Genomic DNA, 23,276 nt, shown 5'->3' on the forward strand with positions numbered 1-23,276 from the left:
ACCAAAGAATGCTTAATCAAACAATAGATTTACAATATTGCTCAAATATTAGATACACAACACTCCTCCGTGCTGAGTCATAAACTCCAACTCAATATAGAATTCATCTAAACTATATACACAATGTACTACATAATACAACTACTATCTAGATATCCACAGGACAATATTTTTAAGTTGTCCCATTCAGGCCTAAAGATTTAATTACTGTGCAGGATATCTTAATCTTGTGGGATAACATCTTTCCAGACAAGGCAGGGAATCACTCTGCTTGGCAATTGAGACTTGTGACTGCGAAGCAATCTCAGGTTCTGGGGCCTCCTCCGTGGTGGTTGTAGGAGTTGACTCTGGGACTGCAGGAAGTGGTTCTGACAGCTCTGGGCACCTTTCTTCTCTAACAATTGACTCTGCTTTCCTTAACTGACCAATGTATCATCTCCAGCTGACATCAGACACAATCTTCACTGTGTAGAAGAGTAGCTTCTGTGTGGCTTCTTGGCTACTGGGACCACTGCATTGCCCATGGACTCCACTCAACCTGGGAAGGAATTCCTTTGGCCTCCATGTGATCTAGCTCACTGGCTACTTTATCACCGATGGTATAAGGAACCAGATGGGTTTTGCAAAATTTGGTGTAGCATTTCCATTTACCACTATTTTAACCCCGATACGTTTGAGTTTTCCGATGCCTTCCTTGAAAACTGCTGTTACATCATCATCCAGCACCTTTCTTAATTCGGTTTCACTTGACGTTATTGCAGGGATGTGGCATGCAAATGGTGGCTGGATCTCCAATCAAGTTGTAGTTGTCCCAGCCAATCAAGGACCCACAATGATGACCCTCTTGTTTTTAAGACATACAAACCCAGTGTGGTTTGTTAGCTGTTGTATTTCACTGTTATGATTACCATTCTCACAGGATTGATCTTTTCTCTAGTATAAGTTCACAAATGGATATCTGCATGCTTCAGTTCAGTATCTTTGTAATGCCGTTCAAACTCATTTAGTGGAATGAGCAAAGCAGCCAAGCCAATGTCCAATTCCATTTTTATTAATTTGCCGTTCACTTATGGTGTAAGCCATATTGCTTGTCTATTGTTAGTTTCCACACTGAAAATCTCAAGGCTACCCATCACCATCAGATTTTTCATTAACAACATGCAGATTAGTGCTCTTTTTGAAACTGCAACTTGACTTTTTATCTTTTTCCCCATGCAGTCCATTTATTTTTGTTTGCTCTTTATATGTGTCCAACTTTGTTGCATTTTCCGCACTTTTCACCTTTAAACCTGTGTTGGTCTGGTGTGTGTATGGGCCCCTGCCACAAGGTAACACAACTGGTTCGGCTAGGCAGGCTTTTATTTTAACATTGCAATTTTGTTCTCACATACTTTCATTCCTGCCTGCAACTCCATTGGCTTTCTGGCTGCTGTTTTTTAATTGAAGAAGCGATTTCAACTTCTCTTTTAAACATAAGTTGTGCTTCAGTTAGGAGCAGTTTTTGAATGCTTTCTTGTAAGATTCCCCAAACTAAACAATCTCTCAGAGCATCATGAAGCTCATCACTGAACTGACAATGCTCAAACAATCCCTTCAATTCAGTCACGAAAGCTGAAATAGACTCCCCATCCTTTTGATTCTACTTATTTAAAAAAAAGTGTTCTGCAATCAACAATGGTTTCAGTTCTAAATGTTTCTGCATTACTTTCACCGAATCACCAAAGCTCATTTTGGCTGGTTTGCTTGGATCAGTCAAACGTCTAGGTAAACTATCTTCTTTTCCACCTACAAAACCTTCAGCAAAACTGGCACTCGCTTTTCATTGGCTATTTCATTTGCTTCAAAATACTGCTCAATATGTTCAGTATACATGACCCAGTTATCTGTTGTACAATCAAATGCATCTATCTTTCCAATGTACCCGCCGTTTCTGCTTTTGAAACAGAAGGTCATATTGATTGGAAGATCATGCTCAGGGGCAAAAGAGTCAACTCATGGCCCTGTTTGGGAACAACTCTGGGAAGTGATGCAGAGTGTCATCACAAACAACTGCATGGGCAAAGACTCTGGGGGCACGGTTACAACAGAAAGGGCTGATTATTTAAAACTGAGGTGTGTTGAAGTTTCTTCTCCCAAAGGACAATGAACTCTGGAATTTGTTGCCCCAAAGGGTGGCGGAGGTTAGATTATTAAAAGTATTTAAGGTGGGGATAGATTAATAGGTGAAAGGTCAAGGAATTGAGGGTTATTGACTCAAGATACAAAATTGTTTTATTTCATTTCCAGTACACATATAAAGGAGAACAAAATAATTCTCACTCTGGGTTCGATGCAGCACAAACAACACATTAAGGTCAAGGACACTCAATAATAATAATAAAACACAATAAATATGAACACAAGTTAGCTTATATACATAGATTGATTGAATGCACATAAAGTGACGCTGGGCACAGGAGTGTCTTTTATTTATTGTTATTATCACCCGGTACTGCTGTTTATGAACCTGTGAATTTTGTCAGTTTTCTGCCTTTTTAAAAACTCAACCATCTCTCTCCCTTTCTGAAGAAACGCGTGCTACGTTTCACAGGCAGGTAGTCACCTTGTGATTGTTTTAAATCTACCCTGTCACCACTGTTATGTACTATAACTTCAGAAATTATTCTAAAGAAAAACACAGGAGCCCAGGATAACTCATGTACGTTTAGCTTTACCTTTAATGAGACGCACACACGTGACAGGGTGGCGTAATGACATAAGCCATTTCTATACAATACTTTTACATGTAACCTATAATTGATTATAATGAACCAATAATTCTTACTTAATATATATTTACAATATCATTCAAATATTACTGAAATATTAAATACACTACAGTTTCAACCAGAAATATCGACTGCCCATTTCCAGACGCTGCCTGACCCCCAGAGCTCCTCCAGCGGCTCACTCTTTGCTCCGGATTCTAGCATCTGTCGTCCCTAGTGTCTCCATCATTGTATGGCTGCAGCTTCCTGCGTACACCCTCAGTGTCCACTCCTTCCAATTTTACAATGGTTCACAGGCTTTCACTAAAGTTTAGAAGAATGATAGGCGATCTCATAAAAACCTACCACATTCCAACAGGACTGAACACAATACTTTCCTCCCAGCACAGCGGAAGGGGTTTAAAGAAGAGCAGGTGCTGAAACAGAAACAAAATAAAATGCAATCTGGAAAACAGAACTATCTCCCCCGCTAGCGGAGCCGCCGAATTTACAGCTTTCACATTCATTCTGAAACGACGCTGCTGAATGATTAACATATTACCATCCCATAATCCTTTATCTCCCATGCGAAATTTTAATAGAATCTATTTCTTTTTCTTAATTTCATGAGGGACCTAACATGTTTCGAGATTCTACAGATGACCTGTAATCTTACTAGCAACAAAAAAACTGTTTAAGCAGAGTTGATCGACAGTCATCACAACTGTGAGTGGCGGGAGCGAGATAGATGATATCTCCGGGGGGAAGTGATCGTTAGCTTTGCGCAGTGGCAGTATCGTAGCCGATGAGGTCTACCCGAGGCGCGATTATTGCTTATTGAAAACTTTTCCCAATACCCCGCTATGACGACTTGAAATATAGTCGGCTTTGGCAATTTTTGACGGTCTCTGCGGAGACTGACATTGTGCGATAAAAATAGATTAAAGTTACATTTCAGTTTTCTCTTTTCTGGTAATTACTTTACCTTGTCTCGTCCTTTCTTCTACCTGCTACTTAGGGTCCTCACACCACCAATCTCCCAGGTCACGAGACAGACACTTTTGCCCGTGTTTCTTCGGCTCACCGCTTTACCGAGCACCACCAGAAAAAGCGGGAACTCCCAGTGCCCATTCATTTTAACATTACACCGTTCTGACACGTCGGTCCATGGTTGCTCTACTGTCGCGATGAGGCCACACCCAGGAGCAACCTCTAACGTCTGGTAGCCTCGAACCTGATGCCATGAACATCGATTTCTCGAACTTCCAGTAATTAACTCCATCTCCCCCCCCCCCCCGCCCCATCACTTCTCCACTTATCTCCTTACCTACCCACCCATCACCGCCCTCTGGTGTTCCACCCCCCTTCCCTTCCTTCCATGGCCTTCTGTCCTCTCCTATCCATTTCCTCCTTCTCCAGCCCATTATCTCTTTCACCAATTTTTGATGAGACTTCCCAGCTCTTCACCCCTCCTGGTTTCAGGAGCAGATTGGGAGGCAGATTTTGGAAAGGTGCAAAAATAACAGGGTTGTTATCATGGGTGATTTTAACTTCCCTAATATTGATTGGCATCTGATTAGTTCCAATGGTTTAGACGGGGCAGAGTTTGTTAAGTGTGTCCAGGACGGATTCCTGTATGTTGACAGGCCGACTGGGGGAAAGCCATACCAGATCTAGTATTAGGTAACGAACCGGGTCAGGTCACAGATCTCTCAGTGGGTGAGCATCTGGGGGACAGTGACCACTGCTCCCTGGCCTTTAGCATTATCATGGAAAAGGATAGAATCGTAGAGGACAGGACAATTTTTAATTGGGGAAGGGCAAATTATGAGGCTATAAGGCTAGAACTTACGGGTGTGAGTTGGGATTATGTTTTTGCAGGGAAATGTACTATGGACATGTGGTCGAAGTTTAGGGATCTCTTGAAGGATGTCAGGGATATATTCGTCCCGGTGAGGAAGATAAAGAATGGTAGGGTGAAGGAGCCATGGGTAACAAGTGAAGTGGAAAATCTAGTCAGCTGGAAGAATGCAGCATACATGAGCTTTAGGAAGCAAAGATCAGATAGGTCCATTGAGGAATATAGGGTAGCAAGAAAGGAGCTTAAGGGGCTGAGGAGAGCAAGAAGGGGGCATGAGAAGGCCTTGGCGAGTAGGGTAAAGGAAAACCCCAAGGCATTCTTCAATTATGTGAAGAACAAAAGGATGACAGGATTGAAGGTAGGACCGATTAGAGATAAAGGTGGGAAGATGTGCCTGGAGGCTGTGGAAGTGAGTGAGGTCCTCAATGAATACTTCTCTTCGGTATTCATCAATGAGAGGGAACTGATGACAGTGAGGACAATATGAGTGAGGTTGATGTTCTGGAGCATGTTGATATTAAGAGAGAGGAGGTGTTGGAGTTGTTAAAATACATTAGGACAGATGAGTCCCCGGGGCCTGACGGAATATTCCTCAGGCTGCTCCACGAGGCAAGGGAAGAGATTGCTGAGACTCTGGCTAGGATCTTCATGTCCTCGTTGTCCACGGGAATGGTACCCGAGGACTGGAGGGAGGTGAATGCTGTCCCATTGTTCAAAGAAGGTAGTAGGGATAGTCCGGGTAATTATAGAGCCTTACGTCTGTAGTGGGAAAGCTGTTGGAAAAGATGGAATCTATGGGCATTTAGAAAATCAAGGTATGATCAGGGACAGTCAGCCCTTTGTGAAGGGCAGATCGTGTCTAACAAACCTGATAGAGTTCTTTGAGGAGGTAACCAGGCATATAGAAGAGGGTAGTACAGTGGATGTGATCTACATGGATTTGATAAGGCATTTGACAAGGTTCCACATGGTAGGCTTATTCAGAAAGTCAGAAGGCATAGGTTCCAGGCAAGTTTGGCCAGGTGGATTCAGAATTGGCTTGCCTGCAGAAAGTAGAGGGTCGTAGTGGAGGGAGTACATTCGGATTGGAGGGTTGTGACTAGTGGTGTCCCACAAGGATCAATTCTGGGACCTCTACTTTTTGTGATTTTTATTAATGACCTGGATGTGGGGGTGAAAGGGTGGATTGCCAAGTCTGCAGATGAGACAAAGGTTGGTGGAGTTGTGGATACTGTAGAGGATTGTCGAAGATTGCAGAGAGATATTGACAGGATGCAGAAGTGGGCTGAGAAGTGGCAAATGGAGTTCAACCCGGAGAAGTGTGAGGTGGTACACTTTGGAAGGACAAACTCCAAGGCAGAGTACAAAGTAAAAGATACTTGGAAGTGTGGAGGAGCAGAGGGATCTGGGGGTACATGTCCACAGAGTAATTAAGAAAGCATGGGGTGTTAGCTTTTGTAAGTCGAGGGTTTCCATCCAAGGGGTCAGTGTGGACATGGTGGAGGATTATAAATACCTGGGGATATGAATTGACAATAAACTGGACTGGTCAAAGAACACTGAGGCTGTCTACAAGAAGGGTCAGAGCCGTCTGTATTTCCTGAGGTGACTGAGGTCCTTTAACATCTGTCGGACGATGCTGAGGATGTTCTACGAGGCTGTGGTAGCCAGTGCTATCATGTTTGCTGTTGTGTGCTGGGGGAGCAGACACCAACATAATCAACAAACTCATTCATAAGGCTAGTGATGTTGTGGGGGTGGAACTGGACTTTCTGACGGTGGTGTCTGAAAAGAGGATGCTGTCCAAGTTGCATGCTATCTTGGAAAATGTCTCCCATCCACTCCATGATGTAATGGTTGGGAACAGGAGTACATTCAGCTAGAGACTCATTCCACTGAGATGCAACACTGAGTTCCATAGGAAGTCATTCCTGCCTGTGGCCATCAAACTTTACAACTCCTCCCTCGGAGTGTCAGACACCCTGAGCCAATATTCCACTTGGAATAATATACTTATTATTTAATTACTTATGGTTTTATATTGCTATATTTCTACACTGTTCTTGGTTGGTGCGAATGTAACGAAACCAATTTCCTTCGGGATCAATAAAGTATGTCTGTCAGATAGAGTTTAAGAGTCGTAAGGTAATGATGCAGCTCTATAAAACTCTGGTTAGGCCATTCTGGTCACCTCACTATAGGAAGGATGTGGAAGCATTGGAAAGGCTACAGAGGAGATTTATCAGGATGCTGCCTGGTTTAGAGAATATTCAGATTCAGATTCAGTTTATTGTCATTTAGAAACCACAAATGCAATGCAGTTAAAAAATGAGACAACATTCCCCCAGAATGATATCACAAAAGCATGTGACAAAACAGACTACACCAGAAAATCCACATAACGTTTGGCAATCCGCAATCCAGAGTCCAGAGAGGCTGCTGCGTATTAATATCGCGCTACCATCTTAGCACGTTCCCCGGAAAGGAGCTCCAAATCCACCAGACAAAAACAAGACCAAAAACTAAATCTACAAGACCTGCTCAAAACCACATAATTACAACATATAGTTACAACAGTGCAAACAGTAACATAATTGATAAAAAAAACAGACTATGGGCACAGTAAAAATAGGCCAAGATGTTAAAGGACTGTAAGTTCAAAAGAAATCACCACACAGTTTCCATAAGTCCCCAGGGTCCCAACAGACTCGCCATCACACGCCGGCGGCAGAAGGGAATACCCCTGCTATGGATTTCCAAGGCGCCGCCCAACTCAGCCTCGCAGACGCAGCACACACCGAAAGCGACCTGAGTCCGTCGAAAGGACTCCGAGCCGACGACCATCCCCTCCGGCACAGCTTCTCCGAGCACCATCCTCTGCCGAGCGTATTAAGACGGCCCCACCAACGGCCATCGGTAACGCGACCCCGAGGACTGGGGGCCTGTTCTTCCCAGCAGAGTCCTGGACCTCACAGCAGCAACGAAGAAGGTCTTCCTGGAATTTCCCGAATATGCATTATGATCGGAGTTTAAGGGAGCTAGGGCTTTACTCTTTGGAGAGGAGACATGATAGAGGGATACAGGATATTACGAGGAATAGATAGAGTGGGCAGCCAGCGCCTCTTCCCCAGGGCACCACTGCTCAATACAAGAGGTCGTGCCTTTAAGGTAAGGGGTGGGAAGTTCAAGGGGGATATTAGAGGAGGGTTTTTTTACTCAGAGAGTGGTTGGTGCATGGAATGCACTGCCTGAGTCAGTGGTGGAGGCAGATACTAGCGAAATTTAAGAGACTACTAGACAGGTATATGAAAGAATTTCAAGATGGAGGGTTATATGGGAGGCAGGGTTTAAGGGTCGGTACAACATTGTGGGCTGAAGGACCTGTACTGCGCTGTACTATTCTATGTTCAGCCATCAGCTATCTTCCTCCCCTCCCCCCACCTTCCTACTCTGACTTCTGATCCTCTTTTCTCCAGTTCTGAATGGTATCAGCCCGAAATGCAAACTGTTTTCTCTTTACCGCCAAGTTCCTCCAGCATTTTGTGTGTCGCTCAAATTACTCTCAATTGGTTATATAGCTGCTTTAAACGTGAGCATTTTGCACCTCACTTGAAGATTTTAAAGTAAGTCAAAGTAGGTTAGAATTAGTAGTAATTTAAATACATTTTTATGAATTGTTTGAAAACAAAATACGAGTTTGTTTGCATTCCATTTCAAGTCATTAGTGTATTCAGAGCTCAATTTCAAAATTGTAGACATCAGAATTTGAAAACCTAGTGAACTTCAAGGATGGTAGTGTAATTCAGAGGATTTCGCAGAGAAAATGAGAGTCTGGTTGAATGGGAAAGTACTTGGCAGCTGACATTTAATGTAAATTGCAGCGCTACTTTTTGACAGGATGAATAAGAGGTCAAATAAAGGGAGAATTCCTTTAAAGTGGAAGAGCGAGGGTAGACACTGGCTGGAAACGCCTGTGGAGCTGAGAGTGCAGGAGCATGGAAGGCACGATGTTCACCCAGTGACAAAGGACTTGAATTGCAGGGAGGGCAGAGATGCTGGGGTTATTCTCCAATCAACAGAGAGGGAGAATAAGCTTTTCATCTTAAGCTTGCTGCTTTTTTTTAAAAAAAACATCCGGTGTGATGTTTGCTTCCAGAATTTGCTGGTATTTAATTGAGTTCATTCTTCCCTCTACCAGTGAAATGTTCCCCTGGGTGCAACACAAGCCCAAAGCATGATCGATCCACCCCTGTGCTTAACAGTTGGAGAGGTGTTCTTTTCATGAAATTCTGCACCCTTTTTTACTCCAAACATACCTTTGCTCATTGTGGCCAAAAAGTTCCATTTTAACTTCATCAGTCCACAGGAGGAGACCATGGCTGCTGATTGTTGGGACAAGGTTTGAGGAGTCAGGGTATTTATAAAACTTTGAAATGTGCATCACCTGGCCTTTCTGAACGATGACTATGAACAAGCCATAGCCCTAACAAGCTAATTAAGGTCTGAGACCTTGGTAAAAGTTATCTCAGAGCTCAAATCTCTTGGGGTGCCCAAACCTTTGCATGGTGCTCCTTTCTTTTTATTCACTCTAAAATTGTACAACACAAAAATAGTACACTAATCTTGCTTAAAATGTTGAAAAGAATGTTTCATCTTTAGCTTTATGACTTTTGCAGATCAGTTCATCTACTCACTGTAACCGAGATTTTGACCAGAGGTGCCCAAACTTTTTGCATGCCACTGTACATGTATTTGTGCATATAACAAAAACTTGACTTTCACACAAAGAATTATTAACAGAAGGATCAACAATTAAGACAAAACATTAAAATGACTGTCAATAGCCAAATTTTGGCAGAAGTAAGCATTAGTAGGTGTAAATAGAAACAGATTCAATAGCGGGGTCTTGAAAGGGGGTCCGAGTAGGCATTTGAAGAGAAACCGGAGAGAACTGGTTGTCAGACTTTCAGATTAGACTGGCGTTCAAACATAACTGATCAACAGCAGGTCAAATGCCACCTTTCCTGTTGCTACCAATAGGAGTAATAATGAAATGTTGCAAAAGCACATCTGGTTCAATAACTTCCTCCTGGCAATTTACCGCTTTAAGCAATGCCTGACATGCAGCAATGCTACCGACCTAAACGCAATGCAGCAGTACTGCGAGACTGAAACAATGTAGACTGGCAAAAATAAAAGTTGTTTCAAGAGGTAATCATTAGATGAAAAATAATAATGTCCAAAGAAAAAGACTGTGAAACTCCAGTCAGAGTGGGAAGGAAGTCACTGCAGTAACTCAACGTCATTGGGCCAACAGAGAAGGGGAAAGTAAAATTGGGAACATCTCCAAGTTTTGATTGCTATCCAGTCTCCCCCAGTGCATGCATGCACATCAATTCAATACAGGACTATTAATTTATTTATTTCCAATTATGCCTATGTTGGCTCACTATTCCTCCACTACCTTTCTCTGTAAAGAATTCTCCCGACATTCCCACCACTCCGACACCAGGGGAAGTTTCCAGTGGTCAATTAACAACATATCCTCCCACAATCAACGTGCCAGCCAGCACTTAATTAGGCAGGCAATACAGAATGCTCGTGAATTAGAATTTTGTTCATGCCTGTGAAGCCATCACAGTGATCACAACAACAGAATACTGACACCATACATGTTTTGCAGAAAAACCTTTGAACATTGACCAAAATATTTTTAATAAGATGCTTTCCAGTGTCACAACTTGATATTCACCACCGCCCCACTTATATACAATTACAATAAATATTTTCAAGTTGGAACTTTGTAAAATTCTACTGCAAGAGGTATCCAACATTCAGCATAGAACACCCATTCAGGTCTCAACAGATGTCATCTAAAAAAACCTTTATGCTCCATTCTATGCTGTACCTTTTCTTTATTTCTTTGAGCCAGACGGTCACTTGCAATGTTCAGCTTCCTCCTTCAGTCACAAATCTTGGCTCCATGTGCCTGTGCACCAGCACCTTTTCTAATAGTTCAATCTATTTCATTAGTTTGAGTCAACACTCAAAGAACCACAAACTCAGCAAAAATATCACAGCATTATATCCTACCCACCAGTATTTCAGACTTGCTTCTTTCCATGTGGAAAATGTCTCAAAGACTTTGGACACCAGAGCTTCATGATGAATAAACCCTTCTCATCTTTTTAAAGCATTGTTCAAACATATTACAAATGAGAATATTTTCGGTATCTTTCAGAATTTACACATTTAATGCAGACTCTAGTTTACAACCCTAAGAGTATTTACTTTATTAGAGAAATTCACAAACTTTAAGTGTAGCAGGATGACAGATAATTTACATTTTTGAAACTTTAAAAATATTTGTTTTAACAGCTTATGGTTTGGAATTTTACTAAAGCCACAACCCATTATTGAACATCTTTTAAAAGCACATAGCAGCCAAAAGTGGAACTTAATTGGCCTATGACTTTGTTCTGAACTTCATGTTTATTAGTAGGCCAATTAGATATAATATTTAAAATAATTAGGGACAAAGTTTAAGTGGCTTACTTAGTACTTTGATTAACACCCCATGTCAATAAATATGTACAAAACCTAAACTACAAAACATTCTGAAAAATTGACAAAAAGCTGTACACATTTTGAAACAAAATTTATCCCTCGTTTTCTTAATATAAAATATTGAAACTTAATACTTTGGGGCTATTCTATGTGAAGTGAAAAAGAACAAGAGTCAGTCTCTATATTCAATGTCATTACAATAACTTTAAATTGACAATTCATATCTTGTCACATTTAAAACTATACACAAAATAAACTTACATTTGTGGGTCTGATGTGATACTACTGAATATATTCAAACTCAAATCCAAGTCCATTCCAGCATGATAAGGTACACTGAAGAAAAGCGAGTAACTTTCCAAAACTAACTTTTGTACAACTGGATTATTCAAAGTTTGCAAAACACATGTCAAGGTGTAAAATGGAGTTTGAACAGCACTGTTTGGGGTGTTGTTACATCAGCCACTGCCAGCTCCTGTCCATTCGTAAGGCCAAGCTCTGGAAAATAAGATTCAGCTTAGTTAATGCTGTATTCTTCAAGTGAGAATAATAACCAAACACAAAAGTGGCAAGTGTTCTTTTGAGATTATTCAATAATCCCTTCATCAGCCCTCAAATCAGCTCCAGTGTGCAATGTCTGCAAACACATTGATCTCAGTCTGTGGCTGTAAAGGTTACTCCAAATAACTATTAACAGATCCATTCACTGTAATAAATCAGTCTTTATTAGGACTTGAAAGGGGAAATCCACTAAAATTTCCAAATTATATCATTGCACTGATACCTGTTGTCAGCTCTCGTGACCCTTTTCATTAACCCATAGGTCCTTTGCTCCCTACTGTTGTTGTATAATGCTGCCCAGCTGCGCTGGCATGTTTAATTGGATACCGTAGGTGTAGGTGGCCGAGAGGAGAATCAAAGTAGATGATGTATGAGAACTGGTTACAGGGAAATAAGTAGATGAGTAGGACTAATGCGAGTGCTGAGACGCAGCATTTTCAAGGCTTGTAATTAAGAAATTACATTCCGAATGCTTTTCTCAGGCACAGAACTGTCTTACTTAACATACTGTCCTCAAACCTTCCGAAAAAAAAGTAGAATACCCTTGCAAAGTACCACTACATTCTGAAACTTTTTCCCACCAGAAGTCCTAACGTGCCTCCATATCCATTCCTATCTTTTCTACTGGTATCATACTTAATTTATTCCAAGCTTGGTTCTGCCACTGATACAGGGCAGCTCTTAACTGTAAAGATCTATCCTTGTCCAATACCACTTTCATCTACCTGCAAGCTGCCCTGCCCCTCCATCACAATGGAAAACTAATCACAAACCAGAGAAATCTGCAGATGCTGGAAATCTGAGCAACACACACAATGCTGGGGGAACTCAGGCCAGGGAGACAGTACAGTCAAAAAATGTACAGTGAATGTTTTGGGCCTACCGAAGGGTTTCGGCCCAAGTGTCAACTGTACTTTCTCCCCATAGTAACGTTAATGGATTTACATTATTAATTTATCAACTCATCCAAGACTTGAATGAACTGGCTCCCAATGTTTACTTGCTGAATACCAGAAGACAAAGTAGAGCCAGCTCAGCCTTGTGGAAGCAATGTACTCCAAACAGCAGGATTATTAGATATACATCTTGTACTAACCTTTTAGTGTTTTTGATAGATTTGGTCGTGTTCTTTCTTCTATTGATGATACTGTCTGTAAAAACCAAACATGACATTAGCTTCTAATAGAATACTATGAGACTCATTCTTTTGTTGTTTGGGCATAGTTTAAATACATACCTGTAAATAAAGTGTTTTATTTTTTCCATCCAAAGTTGCAGTAATAGCTGGGGACTTCATTTGCCTGGTTAAGACATACAAATTACTGTTTATTTATCAACAAGTCTTTACACCCTCTTCATTGTGAAAAGGGCTTAATCCATTTAATTCTGGACTCATTTTGAGAATCTTACTTTTAACTACTGTGTAAGAAAATTTCAAAGAATTGCATCAACCATCAAATTAAAGAATGACCCTTTATGGTTAAGATAATTGTTAAGAACATGTCCTTGAGGAGAATAAGTGCAATCTGTTGTGTCATACCAAATCAACAATGATGCTCTGGATCACCTATGTAATATCCACATTAGAGTACAACAGTACATCAGGAAATTGCTTCTCGATAGCAAATCCATTATATATAATGACAAACAAGAGAAAATCTGCAGATGCAGGAAATCCAAGCAACACACACAAAATGCTGGAGGTATTCAGCAGGTCAGGCAGCAACAATGGAAAAGAGTACAGTTGACGTTTTGGGCTGAGACCTTTTGACAGCACAATTATGACAAATATCTTCTGCTTTTCTTCAGCCCACCCTTACTCCTTCCCTACCTGCTACCCCCATAAACCCAGTGTTTCTTATTTTAACCATGCGTCTTTCACAAGCAGACATCTTTAACCTAAATGCTGAGGGCCAGGTCAGTGAAGTTCAAGTCAGGCGACCAAATAAAATACAAGAGGAACAGGTACGATCGCCAGAAAGTTACCTCACGTGCAAAGTGGCAAATCCAGACCAAACTTGAATCTCTGAAGAATGCTCAACAGCTGTGCATGGCTTGAATGCCATCTCCTCTTACGAAGTGAAACCATGCAACAAGGGGGACAAAAAAAGCTTCACTCTCAGGTGAGCTTTCCTTTTGTGTTTGCTCTACCCACCAAAACATGAAAGTGTCCTTCAGGAGGGTGAACACACAGAAAGCAGCCAGCCCAGACGGAGTAACTGGCTGAGTATTTAAGACCTGCGCTATTCAACTGGCTGATGAGTTCACTGATATCTTTAACCTCTTGTTTCAGCAGCCCCAGGCACTCACCTGCTTCAAGGAGGCATCAATTAACTGGTGCCCAAGAAGAACGTGGTAACCTGCCTCAATGACTATCGTTCAATAGTACTTACATCCACTGTGTTGAAGTGCTTTGAGATTGGTGATAAGGCCTCAATCAATAAGCTTCAAGGCCTCGGCCTCAATACCTCCTTGTGTAACACGATCCTCAATTTCCTCACTGGTAGACCGCAATCAGTTTGGAATGGCAACAATATCTCCATTAGCACAGGTGTACCACAAAGCTTGTGCTTAACCCCCTGTTCTACTTGTTTTATACATACAGCTGTGAGGTTAAGTACAGCTCCAATGCCATTTTAAAGTTAGCTGTTGTGAGCCGAATCAGCATATAGGAGGGAGATTGGAAATCTGGCTGAATGGTGTCACAACAACCACCTCACTCAATAACAGCAAAACCAAAGAGCTGATTATTGACTACAGGAGGAAACTCGAGGTCCATCAGGGGATCAGAAGTGGACAGAGTTAGCAACTTTAAATTCGTTGGCATTATCATTTTAGAGGGTCTGTTCTGGGTCCAGCATGCAACTGCCATTACAAACAAGGCATGGCAACACCTCTACCTTCTTATAAATTTGCATAGACTCATTATGCCATCTAAAAGTCTGATGTGCAATGGAAACTATACTGACGGGTTGCATCGTGGCTTGGTATGGGAACACCAATGCCCTCCAATAGAAAAAAAATACTTCAAAAATAGTGAACATAGCCCAGTTCATCACAGGCAAAGCCCTCCCCACCATCAAACACATTTACAAAGAGTGCTGTCACAGGAAAGCAGCATCCATCATCAAAGACACCCACATTCCAGGCCATGCTCTCTTCTCACTACCGCCGTCAGAAAGTAGGTACAGGAAACTTAAGTCCCATACCAGCAGGTTCAGCAACAATTATTACTCCTCAGTCATTTGGCTCTTGAACCAGAGGAGATAACCTCGCTCACACCAACAATGAACTGATTCCACAACCTATGGACTCACATGCAAGGAGTCTACAACTAGTTACTGCTTAGTTATTAAGTTTTCTTTTCATTTTTGCACTGTTTGTCGTCTTTTGCACATTGGTTGTTTGCCCATCTGTCGTGACATTTTTTATTGATTCTCTTGGGTTTCTATTTTCTGTGAACGTCCACGGGGGGGTGGGGGGTGGGGGAATTGGAGTAGGATATGGTGGGATAAGTAAAATTTACTTTGTACTTTTGTAAATGCATACAAACATGCTAATACCTTCCTGTCCAAAGTTTTTGAAGTCAGATAGCAGTCATCAATATAGAAAAAGTCTCAACAAACACCCAAATATTTAAAGAGAACAAAGGCACTTACAATGAAGCATTTTGAGTTAAGTAATCTAGCAGTTCTTGAAGTTTTGCAGATGGTGAAAACTGTAAGTCCTGAGGAACTTGGCTGCAGGCAGGACAATTTTCCTTTAAATTAAAACCAGAGAAGGAGGAAAAAGAATCAGAAGTTTGTGTTTTCCTGTTAACAGTCTTGGGTCTTCAGATAGTTGAGAGGTTGAGACAAAAAGTCTAATGAAATTGGTACTATTTAATAGATTGTAATTTTATTAAGTCATTTCATTCAAATTATCCAAACTGAAAATTCTGAACAAAAACTGCAACCACAGAACAGCTTCTTCCCCTCTGCCATCAGATTTCAGAATAAACACTTTTTTGCTCTCTTCATGTACTACTTTAAAAAGTATATACACTTCTTTTGCAATCTTTAGTTTTTATTCTGTATTGCAATGTACTGCCACCACAAAACAAACTTCATGACATATGCAAATGATATTAAACCTGATTTGGAGGCAACGATGCACGGGTAAACTGTAAAAGGGTTTGGCATTCAGCACTTGAGCAGTACATTCTAATAAGCAGTAAATTTCCTTGAAGAAGCACATGCCGAGTTTCCATCTTAGATTCACTATACTGTTAAGTAGAAACCAAGCATCTCCATCATTTCTTGAATCATGTAACTAGGTCCCCAACAGTTCTGACAGATTTGAGGCAAAGAATTTCACTGTACAAAAAATATTTCTAGTTGTATTTATTTTGTTGCTCATTATTCACACATTAAACAATGTAGCATTGACATTACAAACTGTTAAAACAGAGGTTCACTATTAGATCCATCAACTATTATGTCTACTCCATTATTTTTAAGTAACAGGGACTCACCTTCCGCTCTGCTTCAAATGTGTACGTGTAAAGTCCATCAACGTCATTGAAGACCAAGTAGTTATTCAGAGGAATATATGCACTGAAAATACAAAACCGGTGTAATTTAAACCATTATATACCAGACCAAATTATGAAACGATTATCAATTGTTTTAAAATTAAAATTCACCTTGAAGCAATTTTGAAGACTTCCGTCGCACATACAGCTAAGAAAGAAATAAAAATCAAAATCATTATTTCTGTATAACCACACAAGTCAATAAATTCTACCATATTGTTTATGATTAAGATAGTAAACAATTAAAGTATGCTAAAAAGCAGCTTCCCCATCACTTCCTGCTAACCTTTACTGAATGAAACAGGTGATGAACATTTGTGAAATATTCATCTTCCTTTTTTAACTTAGCAATTTTACAATTATTACGAAACTAAGCCTTTTAAAAACCTTTGGATACCAAATAAACTTCAACAGGACTTACATATTGATATGCTAGTAGGAGAGGAATTAGTGTCTAAAGTATCACTCATCGCACACATGAACAAATTAATGATTGATTCAGTGTGTAATTTCAAGGTTTAATGCATTAGCAAGTTAACTCTTGCCCTCTGTTGTTTTCTTCTGGTATTGCAATGATTCAGATATTCCAAAGCGCGCTTTTTTTTTTACAAAGAACATACAATTATTAAAGGATGAATACAAACTTTCTACTAGAAAGAGAATGGAACATTGTTCAAGGAATGTAAGAAATACATGCAGATATTTTGCAGGGATGTATCACCAACTCACTTTGAAATGCTGAATTTCTGCACTCAGATTCTATGTTGATAAATTCCACAGCTAATAAAGCACACTATTTGGAACATCACATGAATATTCAATATTGAACTGAACAACTATACAATAAAGTGTAAATATTTCACCTTCAAGAATAAAATGGATGAAAATCAAACATTTCTTCATGCAGTAACTCACATTTAGCATCGGAACAGAAATTCAGATTTCTGCAGTCTAAGCCATAATCACATGAGATAGTAAGATGTTAAATGGAAGTGTCTGAATATTTACTGTAATACTGACAATTGAGAAATACAGCTTAAACAATGCTTTGTAAGCTTTAATTTATTTCTCTCCCATTATACAGACTTGCCAAATATTTCTACATTTTATCTCTATTTCATATTTTCAGCATCTATAGTCTTCTGTTTTTTTGTTATTAAGGGCAACAGTTTGCTGGAAACTTTGCAAACGGATGTTTGGAAATATGGAGTACAACTAACAGTAGTTGATTTCAACAGCATCATTTAAATACTCAATTTGAAACTAGCCGATGTTTGATAAAATAACTAAACTGAATTATAGGATTAAGGATTATAAATTCAATTAAACTCAAGCTACAGGATACATTTTGCAAGTTGGTGACCAAAATGATGTTGAATAGGAAAATCAAACAACACACACAAAATGCTGGTGGAACACAGCAGGCCAGGCAGCATCTATAAGGAGAAACACTGTCGACGTTTCGGGCCGAGACCCTTTGTCAGGACTAACTGAAAGGAGAGATACTAAGAGATTTGAAAGTAGTGGGGGGAGGGGAAATGCGAAATGATAGGAGAACCGCCTCCAGTCCTATCATTTCGCATTTTCCTCCTCCCCCCACTACTTTCAAATCTCTTAGTATCTCTCCTTTCAGTTAGTCCTGACAAAGGGTCTCGGCCCGAAACGTCGACAGTGCTTCTCCTTATAGATGCTGCCTGGCCTGCTGTGTTCCACCAGCATTTTGTATGTGTTGTTTGAATTTCCAGCATCTGCAGATTTCCTTGTGTTTGAATAGAAAAATGATCAGTCTTGTATCAGAATAATTTAAGCACAAAAAACACAAAATGATTAAACTTAAGTAGAAATGGAAAATGAGTAAATACCATCCAAGTTCAGTCACCTTGGATCAGAAGGTTTGCATTCTCTCATGGGCAATGCAATGGTTAAAAAACTGCATTATCATCAGTTCATTCTGAGGCAACAGTCAGGATTAAGAATAAGACAAAAGTTAATTGTAAATCCATAAGTAGCTTAAAAAATGCTCCGATTATAAATAATCTGATTCCTGATGGTCCAAAAAAAATAAGTGTGTGCCCTTTTAAAAGTATCTGCAACTAAAATTTGTAGCATACTTTACTTTTCCAGCTTCTCTGATTTCTGGACCACTTTAACTCTAGTTTGAAACCTAACACTCAAGGTTTGTACAAACATTTATTGGCATTCAGAAAACATTATTGAACCTCTAACAGTACCTGCAATTACAGCATTTGTTGATGCTACTGCAGGGATAATTCTCTTGACAACACCTGCAACAAAAGAAGTTTAGATAATTTACATTTAATTTAGCCCAATGCAAATGTGCAAAATTTCAATATCCATACTTTATGGGACTTGCCTTGTGTAAGTCTGTATGTGACACCCGTAATGTTGAACTGAGCAGCTCTTTCAAGTGATTTCAGGAAAACCCACTGAATATGCTCTGGATCATCACCGTCTAATGCTATGCCCTCTGTAGGAAAGATGAGGTAAATGAAGCAACTTATGCCGCTAGCAAAAAAAATGTCAAATTAATCAGACTGCTGAATGGATGGCATATCTAGTTTGTTGAATTACAGCAAATGCTAGGAAGTGCAGTTCAAGTCTTTTCAGCATCAAAGACTCAAAGCATGACAAGTGATCAAAAACATTGGTCCCTGCTGCTCTCCTGAATTCTTCCTCCAAAACTAGTCAACCCAATGTCTCAGTAAAATTCCTCATTTCACTACAATGTTTGCTCAAATAAGAAAAAATTACCTCAGACTAATTCTGAGTTATATTGATAGAGGTCTTTAATCTAATTGCAAACAGGTATGAATCCAACAGATCCCATGTGAAAGAGACAGATGTACTGATAAGCCATTTGTTTTTAAGAAACAGGATAATACAGGAATGCTATACAACTGGCATGAGGAATCAAAACCAAATGCAGAACTAGCTTCAGGAGGATTGAAAGGCAACGGAATAACAGGAACTTGACAGAGAAAGGGGAAGTTGGTGGCAGACAAGAGATAGAACATTTACTATAATTAATTAGATTGGTGGGGAAGGAAAAGGGTACAATTCTTCTGCATCAATTTCAGCTGGACAGGGATGCGAATCCAAACTAGAATCCAAGGATGCGAAAGAACACAGCAACTGGAAAAGGGGAAATGCTCAACTCAGAATCGGGTTTATTACTACTGACATATGTCCTGAAAGTCGTTCTTTTATGGCATCAGTATCAGTACATAAAAGATGCCGTACACTATAATATATTTAAAATATTAAATTAGTGCAAAAAGAGCAAAAATAATGAGGTGGTATTCATGTTTATCATCATTTCAGAAATCTGAAGGCAGAGAGGAAGAAGCTGTTGTAGTCATAGAAAGTATCCCCTCAATCTTCTAACATCTTTGTAAATTTTCTCTGCACCCTTTCAACCTTATTTACATCTTTCCTGTAAGTAGGCGACCAAAACTGCACACAATACTCCAAACCAGGCCTCACCAACATCTTATACAACTTCAAACACAACATCCCACCTCCTGAACTCAATACTCTGCTTTACGGAGGCCAATGTGCCAAAAGGTTACTTACTCCCCGACCTGTGACACCACTTTCAATGAATTGTGGACCTGTACTCCAATATTCCTTTGTTCTACCACACTCCTCAGTGCTCTACCATTTACTGTGTAACACCTACCCTGGCTGGTCCTACCAAAGTGCAACATCTCACACTTGCCTGCATTAAATTCCATCTGCCATGTTACAGCCCCATTTTTCCAGCTGATCTAGACAGCTTTTATCACTGTCCACTACACCCCCAATTTTGGCACCATTCACAAATTTGCTGATCCAGTTAATGACGTTACCATCCAGAGATCTGACATAGATGACAAACAACAACGGACACAGCACTGATCCCTGCGGCACTCCACAAGTCATAGGCCTCCAGTCAGAGTGGCAACCATCCACTACCACTTTTTGGCTTCTCCCACAAATCCAATGTCCAATCCCATTTACTACCTCATATTGAATGCTAAGCAGTTGCACCTTCTTGACCAACCTCCCATGCGGGTCTTTGTCAAATACCTTGCTAAAGTCCATGTAGACAACATCCATTGCTTTGCCTTCATCCACTTTCCTGGTAACTTCCTCAAAAAAAGCACCAAGATCGGTTAGTCATGCCCTACTACAACACACAAAGCCATGCTGACTCTCCTTAACCAGTCCATATCTATACAAATATTTATATATCCAGTCCCTTAGAATACCTTCCAATAACTTTCCCACTACTGATGTCAGGCTCACTGGCCTATAATTTCCTAGTTTATTTTTTAGAACCTTTCTTAAACATCAGAACCACATTTGCTCTCCTTCAAACCTCTAATATCTCACCTGTCGCTAAGGATAATTTAAGTATCTCTGCTCGGGCCCTTGCAATTTCTGCACTTGCCTCCAGCAGGGTCCAAGGAAACATCCTGTCACACCATGGGGACTTATCCAGCATCCTCCTCTAATCTGTATAGGGTCCATGAAGTTGATGCCACTTTGCCTCACTTCTATAGACTCTGTACCCATCTCCTGAGTAAATACTGATGCAAAATAATCATTTACGACCTCCCCCATCTCTTTTGGCTTAACGAATGGATTACCATTCTGATCTTCCACAGAACCAATTCTGGCCCTTGCAATCCTTGTACTCTTAGCATATCTGTACAATCCTTTAGGATTCTCCATCACCTCATTTGCTAGGGCAACCTCATGCCTTCTTTCATGATTTCTTTCTTAGGTGTTCTCTTGCATTTTTTAAAAAAAAACACATCATAAGCACCTCATTTGTTCCTACCCACCTATACCTGCTAAGCACCTTTTTTTCTTAACCAGGGTCTGAATCCCTCTCAAAAACCAAGGTTCCCTACACCTGGAAGTCACTAACATGCTCTGCACTCTCAATATTTCACTTTTGAAGGCCTCCCACTTATCAAGTACACCTTTGCCAGATTCCTTCTGATACCAATTTTTCAATAAATTGGCCTTTCCCCAATTTAGAATCTCAACCCACATACCAGACCCATATTTACTTTGCACCTAGTGATCATAATGCCATTAATTTCAAAGTGTTCCCTGACATTAACTTCTGTCACTTGCCCTGTCTAATTCCCTAATGTCAGATCAAGTATCTCATGCTCCAGTTCCTAAAATTGAGTCACGACTGTGTCTTGAGTGTGACTCTTCCAACACCCAACCACAGAGTTGCAACTTAGAAAGGGAGCAACAGGGCATCTTATATTCTGTCATAATTTAAAATTCGATGAAATGGATGGTAGGTTGGTCAAGGCTTTTAGGAAGCAAGGAATTTCTCCACTACAAAACAATGTTAAAGATTAAGCAATGTGCAATGAACATACACTCATCATTCTAACACAAGAAAAAACAGATCAATACATCCAGTACACAGAATTACAAAATGAAGCACATAGTACACAAAATAAATCTGAGGGGCAATGAAATGTCCGATTACTGATACACGTGGATAACAGTCAGAAATGGAGAATCCACAGAAGAGTTGGGAATAAAAAATGCAAATTCAACCTAAAATGTAATGTGAAAGTAAAAGGTAAAAATGTTTTAATACGGAAGGCTAGTCCCAGTATGACAAACTGGTACAACAGGTTCTATTTTGAAATGTAACAAGGAGTAGCTCCTCCCTCTTTACACAGGGCATGCGGGAGTATCTCTACATGGGAGGATGCACTCTATATATGATGCAGCTTCTGTTTAGAACACCAATTAACTAAAATTTATTCAAAGTTTCAGGTTAAACTTTAAATGTTTAAACAAAGTTTCAGATGGTTTCTAATCAACTTAAGAGTGTACTGCAACGTCTGTATTCTCAATTTCCCACTCTTACTTACAATGGAGATTTTAGTCTATGCACAACAGAGCAGTTAGAGTAAAACACTTGTTTATATACAGGAATCTTTTACACTCGCAGTAAACAGTGTAAGTAACTCAAAACTGCAAATTCCACAATATTAAAGTTTGTTTGTTTAACTTTACCTCCAAAAGGGTTTTCCTTGGGCCATTGTAGGACTCTAACGTATTCAATACAATGCTCTGGAAGTCTAGGCATTGAAGCAATAGTACACATAGGAAAGTTTATCTGGAATAACAAGAGGTTGCAATATTATACACATTTACTACCATTACCTTGAGAACCCTGTCACACAAAAAAAGAAAATTCAGGCCATGATCAGTTCAGCCAGCATCTTGAAGAAGAACAGCCTAGGGTTTGGGGATATATGACCCGTTCCCATTTTAATTTCTTAGGTTATTAATGTTTTAACTTTAATTGTTGTCCAGTTGCATCCAATTCTTCATGACCTCAGGGACTATAGGGTCCATAGGGTTTTCATGGCAAGATACGGAAGTAGATTGCCAGGCCTTTCTTCTGCACAGATACTGCTGCTGCCCAGGTTGGGACCCAGCTGGGTTTGAACTCTGGACCATCTGCCTTGAAGTCCAGTGCTGATGCCTCTACACCACCAGCCAGCCTTTTAAATTTTAATACATACACTAAAACTGGATTTCCCATTAGTTGAACAATAGATTCAATAATTGCCCAATCTAAAATATAAAACAGAAAGAAATAAACATAAATCCCTATAAGAGTTCTATATTTTAAAAGCACCAGGGAGGAAAATGCTGAGTATACAGAAGTGCAAAGGTTTACACTCATTATCCAATGAGCACAAATATAGTAACATTAATAGATTTATGAGTGAGGTTATTTTAGTCTTTCTTAGAATAATGTAGGTTGATCAAAGAGATACTAATAAATGGTAATAAACTATTCATATTAGTATGGACAGAACTTGAACTGAAAAATAATTGGTAAAATTGGGAATATGCTTAAATATGAATCTTACCGACTCAAGGATTTAAATAAGAAAATGCCTTACTAAAT

General features: G+C 40.0%; 1 protein-coding gene and 1 non-coding gene across 4 annotated transcripts in view; one reads left to right on the forward strand and one right to left on the reverse strand.

Annotated features, from left to right (window-relative positions):
* Positions 1 to 3,523: 3,523 nt before the first annotated feature.
* On the forward strand, positions 3,524 to 3,664 carry LOC140742172 (U4 spliceosomal RNA). Its single transcript, XR_012102246.1, has one exon. It is a non-coding gene; the product is annotated as a U4 spliceosomal RNA (small nuclear RNA).
* Positions 3,665 to 10,283: 6,619 nt separating this feature from the next.
* The window catches only part of uba3 (ubiquitin-like modifier activating enzyme 3), a 36,677-nt gene continuing 23,684 nt past the window's right edge, over positions 10,284 to 23,276 (reverse strand). For all 3 annotated transcript variants that reach the window (XM_073072360.1, XM_073072361.1, XM_073072362.1), the window contains 9 exons: positions 22,370 to 22,472; positions 18,684 to 18,797; positions 18,541 to 18,594; positions 16,421 to 16,457; positions 16,250 to 16,331; positions 15,396 to 15,496; positions 12,974 to 13,037; positions 12,833 to 12,887; positions 10,284 to 11,673 (listed from right to left, as the gene is read on the reverse strand). In XM_073072360.1, the coding sequence (XP_072928461.1) occupies positions 11,585 to 11,673; positions 12,833 to 12,887; positions 12,974 to 13,037; positions 15,396 to 15,496; positions 16,250 to 16,331; positions 16,421 to 16,457; positions 18,541 to 18,594; positions 18,684 to 18,797; positions 22,370 to 22,472 (699 nt within the window). In that variant the 3' untranslated portion in view covers positions 10,284 to 11,584. The remainder of the gene's footprint in view (positions 11,674 to 12,832; positions 12,888 to 12,973; positions 13,038 to 15,395; positions 15,497 to 16,249; positions 16,332 to 16,420; positions 16,458 to 18,540; positions 18,595 to 18,683; positions 18,798 to 22,369; positions 22,473 to 23,276) is intronic.

Source organism: Hemitrygon akajei, chromosome 19 (assembly GCF_048418815.1).
Source record: "Hemitrygon akajei chromosome 19, sHemAka1.3, whole genome shotgun sequence".
NCBI lineage: Eukaryota > Metazoa > Chordata > Chondrichthyes > Myliobatiformes > Dasyatidae > Hemitrygon > Hemitrygon akajei.